We start from the raw sequence: 16,191 nt of genomic DNA, 5'->3' as shown, positions 1-16,191 counted from the left end.
AGGAAACATATTAATAAATCCAGAATCCATTGATAAAAGCTGAGGAGCTGAGTGCAAAATAAGGTATCTCGTATTTGAAATGAAGAACTGAAGGAAAATAATAGATCCACAGATGGCTGGCAGCCAGCTTCTGTGACTAAATGTGATAGTGTGCGTGTGTGTGTGTGTGTGTGTGTGTGTGTGTGTGTGTGTGTGTGTGTGTGTGTGTGTGTGTGTGTGTGTGTGTGTGTGTGTGTGTGTGTGTGTGTGTGTGTGTGTGTGCGTGTGTGTGCGTGTGTGTGTTGACTGAACAGACCCCCATTTTACTCTCCAAAATGAAAGGAGATTTTGTAAAAATCAAGACATGTATCGACTCACACAACAACAACAACAACACTAACAACATGATCCCATCTTCGTCATCTGCGCCCCATCTTCATCCTCCACACATACACACACGCTTACTCCACCAATCTCATTCCTGACGCCAAGTCGCCGAAAATTACCATGCTTGAATGCAAAAAAGGCTGATCAGGAGTAATTAACACGGCTTCATATGCAAATTTTATTAATGCAGAACTACAAAGTCATTATGCAAATGTGGGTCTCATGGAGCCTCTTGACAAATACTCCCAGCTCCAGCCACGGAGCAGCCGGGATGGATGAGAAGTCTGCTCCTTTGGTTTACACTGGGAAGATGTCTGCGAAACGCTGTCTAGTTAGCGGATAAGCGCTGGTTAGCGCTGGTGGCTAGCAGCGTTCACGCGTGTGCGCGTGCACACCTACTAGTCTGCGTGTGTAAACCGCGTGATTAGGGAAGAGGCTAATGGCTGCGTAGCGGAGTAATGAACCTGAAACCTCGGGGAGGGAGCGATGGAGGGGCGAGGGGGGCTAAGATGATATGAATATGCATGATGCTCACTGGCTTTGATGATTAAAGACAATTTTAATATTTAAATGAGTGCATGCAAAGTGATTAACGTGGCGGGGAGAGGCAACGAGGCGAAAATCACAAAAAGGGATTTGAAAGATTCCAACGGGCCTTTGTGTGCTCTATTAATGGTAACAGCTCCGTCTTTTCAAGCGTTGGTGTCTGAGCTGGTTTGCGTCCAGGATGCCGAGGAAAGGTAGAGGAGAGAGGGGGGAGAAGATCGCACCATCCACACACACGCACGGCACGTCTGGTTGTATCAGCAACATGTTAGCTATATTTAGTAGTAAAGAATCATTGTGCGTGTTCGCGTGTCGCTCTGGTTAGATGGCCGGTCACAGGTTGCGTGAAGGAAACAGAACTCAGTACAGCATTTCTGTGAAGGTTTCATTGTGGCACATAATATCAAATAATCTAAAATGGGCGATTTGCTCATTTATATTTATCACGTGTTAGGGATGAGTGTTTGACGTCTTATGAAATATGGTAGCGTGAACATTTAAAAACCAAAAAGACGAGATCCTTGACTGCACGTTGAAGCACATGTGCGTGTCCTCACGCGTCACAAACACAACAAGGTATTGTAAAACTGTACGCAACACAAAGCGGACGGTCTGGTCTGCGGCGGGGGGGGGGGTTTGGCGCGGGTGGTCCGGGAGGGGACACACAGTCATTTTCAAGCGGGTGCTGCTGCGGGTGCTGGGTCTAACGCAGGCGTCCCGCCGCCAGCGACCTGGTCCCAGTAAGAGCAACTTTTTAGGAAGAGCAGCTACCTGCCTAGAAATGCAATTCATGTCTTTGTGTAATTCTTACATTAGCAAAGTCATCCAGCACCTGGACAGGTGAGTTTGACACCTGTGGTCTAAGACAGAATTAATGATAAAAGTGCAAGTTTAAGGTCAAGTGAAGACCAGGACCCTTTGGCAGTGACCGCCCTGATTCAAACCAGCAGTTCTAGTCCCCCTTAACTAGTCCTCATAATACCTGAACACCTTTAGAGGACACGGCTCATCCACCCGAGGAGGGCGACCATCAACTGTTTAATCAACAGACGCAATCTCAATGAATTCCAGCGTGTGTGTGTGTGTGTGTGTGTGTGTGTGTGTGCGCGTGTGTGTGAGCGTCCACATCCTTTCAGGCCGATTAAAAAAAGCATCATACTGTGTGTGACACACAAAATACCCAAACGGAAACTTGCCAGAAGCACACAGTATACAGAGGGCGAGCAAGCTACAGAAGACAGGGAGAGAGAGAGAGACGTGATACAAACCAGTAATTACCACCTCAAACCGGCCGGCGCTCCATCCGAGAGGCCTCCAGCTTCATTGAAACAACGCTAGAAACATGAGCAGCGTAATGCCTCTACAGTACAGGCTGCTACACACACACACACACACACACACACACACACACACACACACACACACACACACTCTTTGTTGGGTCATCGTACATTTTGATTTGGATGATAAACAAGTATAGGTGCATTTTTTATGGACACGCCATTGTTCTCGGCCATTTTGTATTGAACATGTGTGTGTGTGTGTGTGTGTGTCCAAAGTGCGTAATGTTTACAGAAGATTCCAACACGCCCTCTTGCTTTTTTTCATTATGTTTTTTCTTTTGTCTGACTTGCATATATTGCACATTCTGCCTGACATCGTGTATAATGTGTTCTATTAATAATTATTTTTCCATCCAAAAATCAACCTTACGCTGTGTGTGTGTGTGTGTGTGTGTGTGTGTGCGCGCGTGTGTGTGTGTGTGTGCGTGTGTGTGTGTGTGTGTGTGTGTGTGTGTGCGCGTGTGTGTGTGTGTGTGTGCGTGTGTGTGTGTGTGTGTTAGGGCTGTCAACGAATATTCTATATATATTCAAATAGTCGTTAAAAACACAACAATGTGAAAATGAATATTCAAATTTAAAAAATAAAATAAAACAGACTAGAGGCAACAACAGCTTCATGCACTAGTTTGATTATTTGCCGTTTTATACCAATGAAAAGTCCCGTGTTTACAGCACAGCTCGGTCGGTACTGTAAAACTTCAATTACCGTTAATAATATTTGTCTCAGTGACTGAATGAAGCCTGACATATTTGGGACAAGAATCACAACCTTAAATTGCTTGCACAAAACTCTTGATCAGCACTCGGCATTTGTTTTATGTTTGTCGCTCATTTAAGCGCGACGGTGTGGGAGGGAGAGAGTTAATTTACTTATTTGTGTGTAGGTAATATGTTGTTAAATATGTTTAAACTTAAATAAATGACCTATACTGGTAGTTATGTCCCGTTGTATTAATTAGTCCACTTATTGACGCGTTTAATGCGCAACCAGATATTAATATGTGTGTTTTTTTAAAGCGAATATTCAAACGTCGTTGTTGAGCATTGAGAAGGAGACACGGACTCGTATCTAAGTAAGCGTGACATGTCACACACACACACACACACACACACACACACACACACAGAAGGATCTATAAAATAAAGGAATAAAAATGAGGTGGGAACAGACAAGAGAAAACACAGATGTAAAAGCTGAGGTGCAGCAGACAGCCGGCACACACTCAGCCCGTCCAACGGCTCCGTCAGATTAAAAGGGTGTCACCATATTTGAGCTTATCAAATGTGTGTGTGTGTGTGTGTGTGAGTTCCTCTCCACTCCAGCTCCACTCGGTTAAATGTCTGAATTAAACCCGGCTGACGGGGCTTTAAGGCGCCACAGCGCCGTGTCAGGTGGTGTTACACACTCTTTGCTGATGCAGGCGTGTGTGTCTGTGCCGTTTCAAACTGTCCGTACAGGTTTACCAACCCGACTGGCAGCGGCTTACGGGCCCCTCGCGTACCCACGTGGACCAGGGGAGCTGAACCGGTTCACGATGGGACTGGTGTCTGTGTGAAGTGCTGCAGACCACGCTGTGATATGAAGGACCGACTTCCACCGTCGAACAAAGAAACAACTATTTATCTGTCAAACAAACAATTCGTTGTTTGCACTCGTGTTTGAGCACGAACTCAAATGACAACGAATGGCAGATTTGTGCTTTTGGTCGATGTACGTGGAGCTGACCAGGTTGTTCTGACGGGCCGCAGTGCACAACGCAACGCACAAACACGCCGTCTTACTGTTACACAACTGACATCTGACCACATCGACAAATCCATCGCCGAGCTCCTCAATGTGGTCGACGCCAAGCACACAAAGAACATCATAACTGGGTTTTTGGATTTGATATCTCAATATTATTCTTTTTTTGGGGGGTTATGTGGAACACACACACACACACACACACACACACACACACACACCAAAAAAAACGCTTATGCGCACAGACACTGGCATAGAAATGAGACACTGGCATTTTCCTTTCCGCGCCCCCCCAAAGCTGTAGACCTGGGGAGACACTGGAGGCTGTCTGCATGCCCGGATCCCCAGATGTCAGTGAGATCAAAGCGTGTGTGCGTGTGCGTGTGCGTGTGTGTGTGTGTGTGTGTGTGTGTGTGCGTCATGTTGCCTTCCCGTCTCTCCTGTAAAGTGTACTTTCTCCTCCGCGAGGAACAAAGGGGAGGAAACGAGCACGAGCTGATGGGAGAAGGTTGCTAGTAGACGTTCCAACTCCTGGAACACTTTTACCCCCCAGCAATGGAAGGTGTGACGTCTACTGGAAGAAGATGAGCAGGGCGGAGCGTTAAACTCCAGCTCCATTACCGTCTGTCCTCACCTGGTCATAAGGTGCAAGTCGGCCATGTTTCATATGGAAATTGTGAAGTATCGTAACTATGGAACAGAAGACGTTATACTTTCCACTTGCTTCCAATTGGGCCGCTAATATGTTTCGTCTTTATTGTAAACTTATTGTACTTTCTGTTGAGAGGAAATACTGTTCAGTTACAATATCAAACCCTTTATTGCTGCACGAGGGGAGTTGATTTCACCGGAGGACTAAAGATATATTTATATGTTAATAGTTTACTTATGCACATCAATTTGAATAATGCCGACCTGTTAACGGGGACAATGCCAATCAATCAATGCACACGCCTGAGTGCCGTTTGCACCTCCTACCGCCCACGTGGTTACGCAGTAAATGTGGAGCCAGAGCCCTGTTACAGTGGCGCGACTCAGAGGTCCAGGTGGCAGCGGCTGCAGCGCGGTGAAACATTGCTGGTTTCACAGCACAGGAGACGCTGGACAAGGACACAGAGTCAGCGTTGTATCTGTTCCCCTTCTTGAGTAGCGCGTTTTGTGCAAACGTTTAGCAGATTAAGGACAAAACTATTGGGACGGTGTCGCAAAGCGAGCAGAGCAGAAGTGGTTATTAAAAGAATTAAAGAATGGAAATTAAAAACAGGAGGACGTGTCATGCGAATGAGAATAAAAACACACGTGTGTTCATCACACAGAGTCTCCAAATTAAATTTGGACATTTGAAAGCTTGGTTTGATCTATTTACAATCTTCTAAAGTCCTCTAAATGATTTATCATCGACCTGTCGATTCCTCGTCAAATGAAAGATGTTCAATCACAATTGCACTATTCTTTCTTCATCACATGACTGCGGCGGGATTAAACAACCTGCAAAACACGCCGCCAATCGCATGGATGTGACGCTTCCTTCTATGTGAAGATATGAATCAACACTATCATCATGTCAGACAACCCAGACCAGGGTGACTGCTGGGGGCCCCTACAAGCCAGGGGCCTCCAGCAGGCCGCCGAGGCCTCTGGCTGTCCTGCAGCGTCTAGACTGGTTGGAGAGATAACTGCTGCCCCCCCCCCGTCCCCCCCGAGGGGTGAGGAACTGGCCTCTCCTAATCCTTCTTTCTGTGCTTTTTTTCCTCTTGTGCTTATTTGAATTTTAATGAGCTTTTCACCTTTTTAAGCAGATGGATTAAGCTGGATTCTCCCACAAAAATCAGGGCGAGTCTCTCTGTCACGTTTTTCACAAATTGTTTCAACTAGCCGAGTCCTTGAGTGGGTTTAGGGCTTTGAAAGGATAATGTCCTCCTCTCTCCCCCCATGTCTCTGCTGCTGAGGAGGATGGGGTGAGTCTGTGTGTGCCGTGTGCGTGTGTGCAGTGACATATCAGTACCACACGTGGAAGTCTTCCAGGTGTTCATCTTTCTTACCTGTCGTGGTGTTCTCCTGCTTCGGGAAAATTCCTTTAATGGGCGTCCTCTCTCGCCTCCCCCCTCTTCCCACCTCCCCGTCCTCTTCCTCTGGAGTCACCTGGATGCCAATCTCCACCGGCTCCACCACCTTCCTCGGCTGCGCCTGCTGACGGCGGCTCTGCAGAGTCGGACTCCCTCTTCCTCCCCCTCCTCCTCCTCCTCCTCCTCCTCCTCCTCCTCCCCGGTCGCTCATCTTGTCGTAGCAGCCATTGGCCAGCGTTTGGCACTGCTTCTTTTTGTGCTCGATGAACAAGAGGATGTCTCCCAGCGGGTAGGTCAACTGGCACTGGCCACAGGTCAGGAGGTCGTGGTCGGCGTGGAGGCCGGGCGGCAGGGTGTGGGCCAGACTAGGGTCCAACGGGTGGGGCAGGCCGAGCGGGTGAGCGGGCAGGCGGAGCGGGTGGAGGGAGAGAGAGTCGGAGAGTATTCTGCCATCTGGGAGCTCAACCGCCGCTGTTCAATGAGAGAAACACAAGAGACATTTCAGATCACGCTGTTTAGGGGCATTTTTAAAACTGCTTGAGCAGAAAAGAAGAACGTTTGAATTCCGGAGCTTTTTCTCTTCATTTGTCCTGAAATACTTTACTTCCCAAAGATAAATGTCAGCGGGACACACGGCCCGAGATGCCGTCCGCACAGAAGCGTCGCAGGCTGCAGTTTGATTGAAATCATTCATCCGGTCGTCCGTTTTCAATGATAATCAACGCGTTATAGCTTTTATCTAAAGTGCGAGGCAGCGTGTTCTTTCCTGAGGGACAAAAAGTAGAAGAATTCCACACTAAGTTAAGAGAGATGATCCATTATCTGAACCGGAGGCTGCCAACCATCTGAAATACGTCTGCTGACCACGTCTGAGGGTCCTGACCAGATGTTTGGGATCCACTAGTGAGTTCGTGTTGGTTCTGTTTGCCCAATGTTGTGTACATTGGGTATTACATACATTTGAGGAGCTCTGTTCTTTAGGAACTTGTGCTAATATCGGAGTAAATGATGACAAGTGTTTAGCAAACTGCTGATGAAAGTGCAGCAGGGCAGCAGACAGACAGACAGACACTCAGCATCACGTTTTTTGGGCGGGTGTGTTGTTGTGTGTTGTTGTTGTGTTGTTGTGTGTCGTTGAACACTCGGGGCTCCTGGCGTTGTGAGAGTGGGCCGATCGCCATGGAGCTGCTGCCCAAGCCGAGCACTAAGAGGACAGCGAGCTAAAAGGAGGACAGACTGTGGAGTAAAGATGAACAACGTATTGATATCAAAGCAACTCATTGCTACTAAAACCATGTTTTCTAAGCTACTATCCACCAAGTGTTGTTGGTTCATCACAAGTTTGGTTACACACACATATTTAGTTTTAAAGAAAGAAGATAGGAAGGTAGAGAAAATACACATATTATAATAATATAAACACATGAATGTGTCTCCTCTATTTCCCCTATTTATATATAGATAAATGAAATAATTATTACTGGTACAGACTAAATATATAGTTATTAGTTAGTTATAAGTTATAGTAATTTTTGTTACGGCTCGCACTGAACATTATATATACATATAGACATATATATATATATATATATATATATATATATATATATATATATATATATATATATATTAACCAAACTACACGTCAATTACTAAACTACACGTAAATGTATATATAAAAAAGTGAGAGAGCTGCAACGTTTATGGTGGTTACACACACACACACACACAAAGAAAAGCACATGGGTTTCGGGAGTGTGATTAGAATACTGTATAGATGTCAGAATATAACAATTGTAACGTCATGTTAATGTTGCTTTAATACCATCTGCAATATTAGTATGAAATAATTCAACAATTTGGTTGATTTAACAAGAGAAGAGGAGCTTTCCATTCTAAATATATTTATTCTTTTAGGCTGTTTTTTGGAATAGCAACAGGAAGCATGTGTGTGTGTGTGTGTGAGCAGGTGTACAGGCCCGAGATCTGTCAGCCCACATCCACACACACCGACCTCACCGCTCCGTCTGCATGCGCTGCAGGTTTGTACCAGATGCATCGCGTGTGTCACGTTTCTATGGTATTCACACACAAACACACACTGTGTGTTTCTCTCATGAACGAGGATAAAGGCAGTGAGCAAACACTCTGACCCCTGATGACCCCTGATGACCCCTGACCCCTGATGACTTGATGGCAGATTCAGCGGTGCGACGATAGCATGAGAGAGAGAGACGGCTTCCTGTGTGCGATCATTATATTGTGTATTTATGTGTGTTTCTTTAAACCTCACATGTATTCTGATACTTCAACGTTCATCAATACACTGTAAAATGAATATCAATCACACTGGATCACTGGGTATCATTATGTGTAGTGTGCACAGTATGTGTGTTTACGCTCTGTCTGCTGTGTCTATTTGTTTATTTACTGGATCCCCACTGCAGGCGTGTGGTGTGTATTGCGTGTGTAGTGCGTGGTGTGTACGGTGTGTGTATGTGCATGTAGTGTGTGTGCACCTGGCGAGTCAGGAGCGCGCTGACAGTGTTCACTTAACCGACGCTTAAGGACAACAGAAGAACCAAAGGAAGCCTGACGTCTAGAAATGAAGCGCTCCCAAATAACGCGAGCCTCCGTCGCCACGTGACCCCGGTGGAGCGGCTGGAGTAACGAAGCTTGCTCTGGTTGTCAACGAGAGGTTTTCTCTGAGCAGAGGCACCGGCCCACACACACACACACACACACACACTGCAGGGTCCGTTTGATCAGAAGGGCAACACCGCTACATTAGCATGTGATTTACAGCGTCCCAATGCCTCAAACAAAAGCAGGCCCTTGAGTGGCAGTAATACTGCACGCCCGACCACAGAGGAAGTACCTGATGCACGGCAGCCCGCGCAGGCCGGTTTATTGCATTCACACTCACATTTGAACATGGAAGCTGATCTCCAGTCATTTCACCCAGCGGTGCTTTTGGAGCATTATTGATTTCTATCGTTCGTCTATCTTGTTAAATAGAGCAATTAGTCGGTTGGAAGCGGCGTTCCCTTTAGCTGGATACGATTTCCCTGCCTGGGGGCTCGTGTCGGCATTCTGACGTCTGCGTTTGATGTCGCGCGTTGTCTTCTCGCTTTAACCGGGTTTCCTGTCACCTCTCCGAGGCCGACGACCAACGCTAAGGAAATATCACCACTACTTCTACTGCCGGCGCGTGCGTCGTATTAGAACAGAACACTTTGCTGCCCCGCTCGTTTAAACACACGGTCAGGATCATACAGAAACAGCAGGCATGTTTGTGTGACTCGCAGCCTGTTTTCACATGTGACCTGATTTCAGGAGGAAATGTGTTCACGGCTGTACCGAGCGACGCGGATTCTCAGCCTTTGGTTGGATTAAACAGGTAGTGGGACTCATGTTTATCCATGCAGAGGTTTCACAGTGGAAAGGGGGCACAAGGCCACCCGCCCTAGAGGTTCTGTGTCAGGAATGAAGCGTTCCTCTATAAAACGGCGCAAAGCAAACAGCAGAAGAAATAACTTTCAGATTAGTATAAATCACCGACTTATGTGGCGTCACGTTCCTATGGTATAACATGTGTAATAAAGCGTTTACAGTCACAGCAGGTTGATCACGAGCAGTTTACTGAATGTAAAGAGTTGATATTTTAAGCAAAGGAATAAGATGTAAAGCTGAATACACACACAAAGGCTGAGGTCCATTTCAATGTAATCATTTGCCATAGCGAGAATGACACACACACACACACACACACACTCACATGCTGGAGATCAGACACCTTTTATACATTTACACTACATGGTGTCAATAAAAAGACAGTAAAGTACAGAGTGTGCAGGTGTTGACAGTTAAGAGGTGAATGTGGTCTTTCACCGCTGAAGTCATCTGGTTTACACGCGCGCACACACACACACACACACACACACACACACACACACACACACACACACACACACACGGCATCACTCAGCTCCTCCTCTCATTGAGCCAGCGCTCCTCTGACAGCCTGAGAGCTCCCCCTAGCAGGAAGAGAGAGAGAGACATAGACACAGTGTGTGTGTGTGTGTGTGCGTGCGTCTGTGTGTGCGTGTGTGTGTGTGTGTGTGTGTGGGGGGGGAGGGAGGGTCGTTGAAGGGGGAACGACAGACAGACAGCTCACCAACAAACCAATACTGTGGAATGCAGGTTATGCAGGTTGTGCGTGTGTGTGTGCGTGTGTGTGTGTGTGTGCAGCGTGCTGATGAACAGGATGCGTTACGGCATGCTCTTTGGGAACTGGCCGCCCTCGTTTTCAGACACACTCGCTCGACAAAGTCACAGTCATTTAAAACATTAGATTAAAAACACGTGTTGTCATTTTAATACAGCGGTGATTAAACCAACGCAATTGTGATTGTAAGTTGTGCTGCTGTTCTGTACAATAAACGTGTTTTTTGGGGGACTATCGCTCTGATTGTCTCAACGAGTCGATCTGTTTCCTTCACTTCAGTGAACCGACGGTTAAACTCAGAAGAGAAACGCACCGGCTTCCATCCGCCGCAGACGCTTAATAAGTCACAACGTGTGGAGAAGCTGCAGGTCGTCTCCGTGTGTCAGAGACCCGGCAGGGTGCCGGCCACCTGACGAGCCCCCCCCCCCTCTCCACGTGTGCGTTTGCGTGTGTGTGTGTTTGCGGCTACAATGGGAGCTCTCGTCCTGTTTGCGTTCTTCGCACCGCATCCGCCTCTCGGAGGAGATCCGGGGTTATTTGCAGCAAATGAGAAGCAGACGGCGCGTCTGCACCTTCGGGTGCAAACTGTGACGGCGCGCGGCGATGCCAGGAGACCCCACCGGGGCTACCCAAATGCCAAGATGTGCCCACCGCTCCTTTTCTACGCCCAAAGATGAAGGTGGAGAACAGAATCAGTGTAAACTTGGAGGCAAGTGTGCAGAAACAACGGAGCTTCGGCCTCCCGTTTGTAGTTTATTGCTTGGTGCCATAAAGTCGGCGTACGGCCGAGAAATCCGTCCCCCCCGTTTCAAACAAATGTGATCACTACCAAAAGACAGACGAGGTGGAGGCTCTCGCGTGCTTCTCCGTCCGCCAACCCTCAATAAATACACAATGTAATATTTGGGGCCGTGATGCAGCGTGTCGTGGAATCCGAGTGAGAACTGTGATTAAAACACACGCCCGTCAGATTTTATGACCTGACACCTTGAGAAGAATTATGGCGATTTCTGTGAGGCGATTTGCATTCGCGTGCGTGGGTTTGCCGTCCGCGCGCCCCCCCCCTCCATCATATACAAGTGCGTGCATGTGTGTGCGCGTGCATCGGCGACCATCTCTTAAACATAAAATAATGCGAGGTATAGAACTGCGCTGCAGCCACAATTGTCATAAATCAGACAGGCAAACCTGCGGTGTGGACACAACAACTGCATTTCACACTTCACACACACACACGCACATGCACAGTCGTGAGCACCCACACACACACACACTCTATACAACACAGGACAAACAGGAAGCCGATTCAGCCTCCAGCTCTGCGTCCAATCATCTGCTCTGAGAGCTCTTTGCACAACGGGCCGTTTCTAAAGGTAACAGGTGCACACGAGTTGTGGTTGTGTGGAGCCACTCGGGACGATTGGACATGTCGCCATGCAGTGTCTGGAGGTTGTGAGCTCTGTGGATCAGGCCACCGGCGTGCACGCCGACGTGCACGCCGATACCAGAGGGGAAGGTGATCTGATCCGACACACGTCCGTCCGAAGAAGCCGGAGCCTGAAGAGAGTAGTAACGTTAAAGTGATGAAGTCCTGATTTAGTCTCTTCTCTGCACGTCTTGTGGATCAACGAGACTTTGTCCCACTAAGTGTCCCTTCCCGCTGTTGACTTGAACTTGAACTGCTTTTAGCAATTACAGTCCTGCTGCTCTTTGTCAGAACACCTACCTGAGGCCAGAAAAAACTATTTCACCGCTGAGAAGTTTAACTGCAAAAATATCAGCGTGCGCGCCAGATGAGGAAGATGACGATGATGATGATGATGATGATGATGAGCGCTTCCGCTTTCAATCAAGGCGTAATTTAGATCTGTCATATAATATAAAGTTGACTTCCCTGTTTCTAAAATATAAAGTGTCTTTGGAGGAGCCTCTCCTCATAAAAGCACCTGTAATGTGGTGTTGTTGCTGCGCACATAATACGCGCGTGATTATTTGCTGTGGACACGTCGGCTGTCAGCGCGCGCAGCGTATTAAATAATCCACGCGCACGGAGCATTGATAGCGCAAGAGAAAAGCATCGAACCGGACCAACTGCGTCCAGAGGCCGCGCGAGACACCGACGCGTCCATCAGAGACCCGCGGCCCAGCGCGTGCGCCCCGCAAAGGGTTCCAACTGTAAGATCATTAAACTTCACTCACATTTATCGGCCGCTTAAATGAACGCGAAACATAAAACAATTAGAAAGAATGAAACACTTTAAACCATAAGTGATGTATTAGTGTGTGCGTGCGTGTGTGTGTGTGTGTGTGTGTGTGTGTGTGTGTGTGTGTGTGTGTGTGTGTGTGTGTGTGTGTGTGTGCGCGCGCGTGGAATTATAGAAACGGAGCTGGTGTTTAATAGATCTGCTCATGAAAGTGCTTAAACTAAGTGTTTTAGTATCCCGTATTCCGGATATAAATTAAGGAGTAGGAATTATATTTTTAGAGTAATTTTCTGCTCGTGGACGGAGCCGTTTATAATTCGGTTTAAAGTAAAAGCGGAATAATACAAAAGTCATCTCTCGTTTAACCAACTCGCTTTTCTCCTTCAGCAACCCGACACGTTTTTCCCTTTACGCTTTATAATAATAATAATAATAATAATAATAATAATAAGAGGCAATTTACACGTTGTAATAATCGGAAAGTATTAATAGTAAATTATGGCCTTTATCTAATTTCGCCAGTGAGGAATAAAAGAGGAGAGAAACTTTCTGCTCCCAAAATGTAAGAAAAAACAAATCCAACTCTCAACTTCTCGGGGTTCCAGCAGAGAGGACAGTGTGCTGTTGCTGTGTGGACGGGTGGGGGGACACTTACGTGTTGTCTCTCTCTGGGACAGGTGCTGCGGGTTCCCCTGCTTGCGTCGGGACATCGCCCTGGCATTTACACTGGCATCGCCCGGAAAGCGGCGCTGGAAGGGTCGACTCTCCTCCTGCGGCTCCTTCGTACCGGCCGCAAACCGGCCCCCAAAAGCACGCCGAGCGGCCCACTCGGCGCTGGCCCCGCGCGTGGCCCCTCGAATGGTCCCTCCAGCGAGCCGCGGCTCCTGCGCTCTGCGGTGAGCGGCCGTGGCGCGGCGCGGCGCGGGGCGGTCGGTCGGTCGGAGTTCAGCGGCAAAGTGGCGGCGCGCCTCCCGTCTGGCAGCGAGGCGGCGGGCGGACCGGCTCCTTCCGCCGCGCTCACACCATCTTTCAGAAGAAGAAAAAAAGAGAAAAGACAACGGAGACGCGCGAGGTCGGCGGTCACCTCCGGGTGGACAGTCACTGCCCGTGTCCACTCTGCGGCCACGCTGGACACGCTGCGTCCCTGTCCACAGAACGCGGGCGAAATGACGCCAAGTCACGTCTCAAAGTGTCTCAAATAGGGATCCACTGTCCTTCTCGGTACTTCTCTGGGTGGCACCAAGTGTTGGGCACTTCTGCTGCGGCACTGACAGCGCCGGCGACGCGCGTTGCACTTGAACTCTTAAGTCAAAGCCCAAGCGCCGGTTTGAGGACAGACCGCCGCGCTCTTTTCTCTTTGTGCAGGCTGCAGTGCGCCGCTTCCTCGGGCTGTGCGCGGCTGTGTGCGGCTGCGTGCGTCGGCGTGCGGCTCTGTGCGGCTCTCTGGCTTCCACAATGGGAGAAAACTCAAGTTCAAGTGCGGACGTGACGTTCAGTCTGCGGTGAGAAGGGAGAGTGGAGACTGAAGAGCACTGGGGGCGACTAGTGGTGGCTTTCACACACACTGACACACGCCGACACGCACACACACACACACACACACACACACACACGCTGCTCTCCAACTCCCGCATACACCCGAGCGGGCGGCGCGCACGGCAGCAGCGGTCCGAGCCCCTGCAGGCCGCTCCGCGCCTCCGTGCGCCGTCGGGGACTCGTTTGGATCAGTGCGACCTGAGGCGCGTCCTCGTCTCCGGGGTTGCTGGACAAACGCGTGCGGGCCGGTAGCGCGCGACGACCGGCCGATCCGCGCACACCTTTGGCGGGATAGCGCGCATTACATGAGCTGCTTATTAAATGTTGTAAACTACATTTTAATTAACGCTTGACCCTTTGAACCGCTTTGTTCCGTTTGCGCTCACGCGCCTTTAACACAATAAAGGCCCGTCATGAAATGAAATCCTTAATAATTAATAATTGATTCCTTTTCTTAATGAAATTCACAAAGCATAAATAATCATACATTTTTTTTTATTTTGGTTGCGCGGCTCATCAGATCCGCTTTTTTCCACTTTTTATTTTTACAAGTTTTACTATCAGCTCGTTGTATTGTCGTATTGTCTCTGGTGCGTCGGGTCGGCCTGAATCCGCGAACAAATGAAAGGATCACATTCCATCAATATTTATTCATATTTATCCCAAACATATGGCAACAAGGAGCTTTCTGTTTATCCAGACTTATTCAATTAGAAAGTGGTATCAAAAAAAGAAACATCCTTGTGTTTCCCAATCAGGCAGCTTTGTGACCTCACGCTGACCTCCGGAGAGGAAGAGGTGAGTGAGGAGGAGGAGGAGGAGCACTGATTTATGCAACTCATCGAGAAGCTTCAAAATAAAATGCCACAGATTTTATAATTGTAAAATTACAGAGAACAAGAGGGAAACTGCAGCTACACATCATAAGCAACATAACATCACATCTAAGTGCTGAAGCTATAGTGTGTGTGTGTGTGTGTGTGTGTGTGTGTGTGTGTGTGTGTGTGTGTGCGTGCAGATGATGGATAACAGGTTTGCTGGTAGAAGCAGCGTCTCCACTTGCTCGTTCCCTCCCCAGCTGCACCTACTGTTTAAAGGGCGGCTGACATGATGTTCATCCTCACACGTCCCTTCGGGGGGGGGGGGGGGGGGGGGGGGGGGCAAGGAGAGCCGCAAGCAGCCGTGCAATTTGGGGTTCGCAGTGTGCGTGTGTGTGTGCGTGTGCGTGTGTGCGCGTGCAGACACACAGCAGGTGAGAGTCCAAGTTGCTGAACAGGAGCGTCTCTGGGATGACCCCCCCCCCCCCCCCGCTCAGATTTACACCAGAAGGACGTCAGCGTTGTTTTAAAGCAGCGGTGTGAACTAGCGCCGCACGGCAGCTGGATCCGCTTCTTCATCTGCATGTCTGCGTCTCAACGCCGTCGCTCGGTGTCGCTCCTCAGCCCCGCGGCTTACAGAATGAACCGTGTGTGTGGGGGGGGGGGGGGGGGGCTCAGGCCTCAGGGTTTTCCTCTCTTTTATTCCTCTCCACCTCGCATCCAGGCGAGCCTCTGGTTTGTTCCTGGGCCAGGTGCTGTCAGAGCTGCAGATCATCCGCAGGGAGCGCGCTCGCCATCCCTCATTCACGGGCGGCTTTGTGTTTGGACTTTTGTCGCCTCGAGTGCAGCCCGCGCGTCTCTCTCCTCCGTCCTTTCTTTCGACACACACACACACACACACACACACGCACACACACACACACGCGCGCGCGTCTCTTCACGGGGGCTCATCTTGGCTGCCTGCGCCGTCTCCCAATGAGCCAGAAGCCTCTCCTCATTCCAGCCGCGCGCTGCGGGAGGACGTAAATAGATCTCACGTGCTCATTTCCAAGTAAAAGGAGAAGATCGGCAGCTCCGTCCAAGTGTCTTTGTCGCGCGCATAACAGAACACCCACTTCCATTTGAGCGCGATCCGCGCGGCGCTTTGTCGCGATCACAGCCAACGCGCCGCATTACGCGAATTGTAAAGCGTTGTCATTTTTAAGGCAGCGCTCAGTGTTTGTTCGTACTTGAAGAAGATGTGGGATTAAAGCTGCTGTGAGAGGCTCGCTGGACGGACGAAGGGGAGCTGTCTTCATTGTTCACACACACACACACACACACACACACACACACACACA

General features: G+C 48.9%; 1 protein-coding gene across 1 annotated transcript in view; it reads right to left on the bottom strand.

Moving 5' to 3' along the window:
* Positions 1–14,116, bottom strand: part of bcl11ba (BCL11 transcription factor B a) — a 34,526-nt gene extending 20,410 nt beyond the window's left edge. Inside the window, exons 1-2 of the mRNA XM_040199604.2 lie at positions 13,153–14,116; positions 6,042–6,536 (exon numbers count right to left, since the gene is read on the bottom strand). Of these exons, the coding sequence (XP_040055538.2) occupies positions 6,042–6,536; positions 13,153–13,207 (550 nt within the window). The 5' untranslated portion in view covers positions 13,208–14,116. The remainder of the gene's footprint in view (positions 1–6,041; positions 6,537–13,152) is intronic.
* Between the last annotated feature and the right edge of the window lie 2,075 nt (positions 14,117–16,191).

This window comes from Gasterosteus aculeatus, chromosome 15, assembly GCF_964276395.1.
Source record: "Gasterosteus aculeatus chromosome 15, fGasAcu3.hap1.1, whole genome shotgun sequence".
Classification (NCBI taxonomy): Eukaryota; Metazoa; Chordata; class Actinopteri; order Perciformes; family Gasterosteidae; genus Gasterosteus; species Gasterosteus aculeatus.
This window is presented reverse-complemented; position numbering and strand designations above follow the sequence as displayed.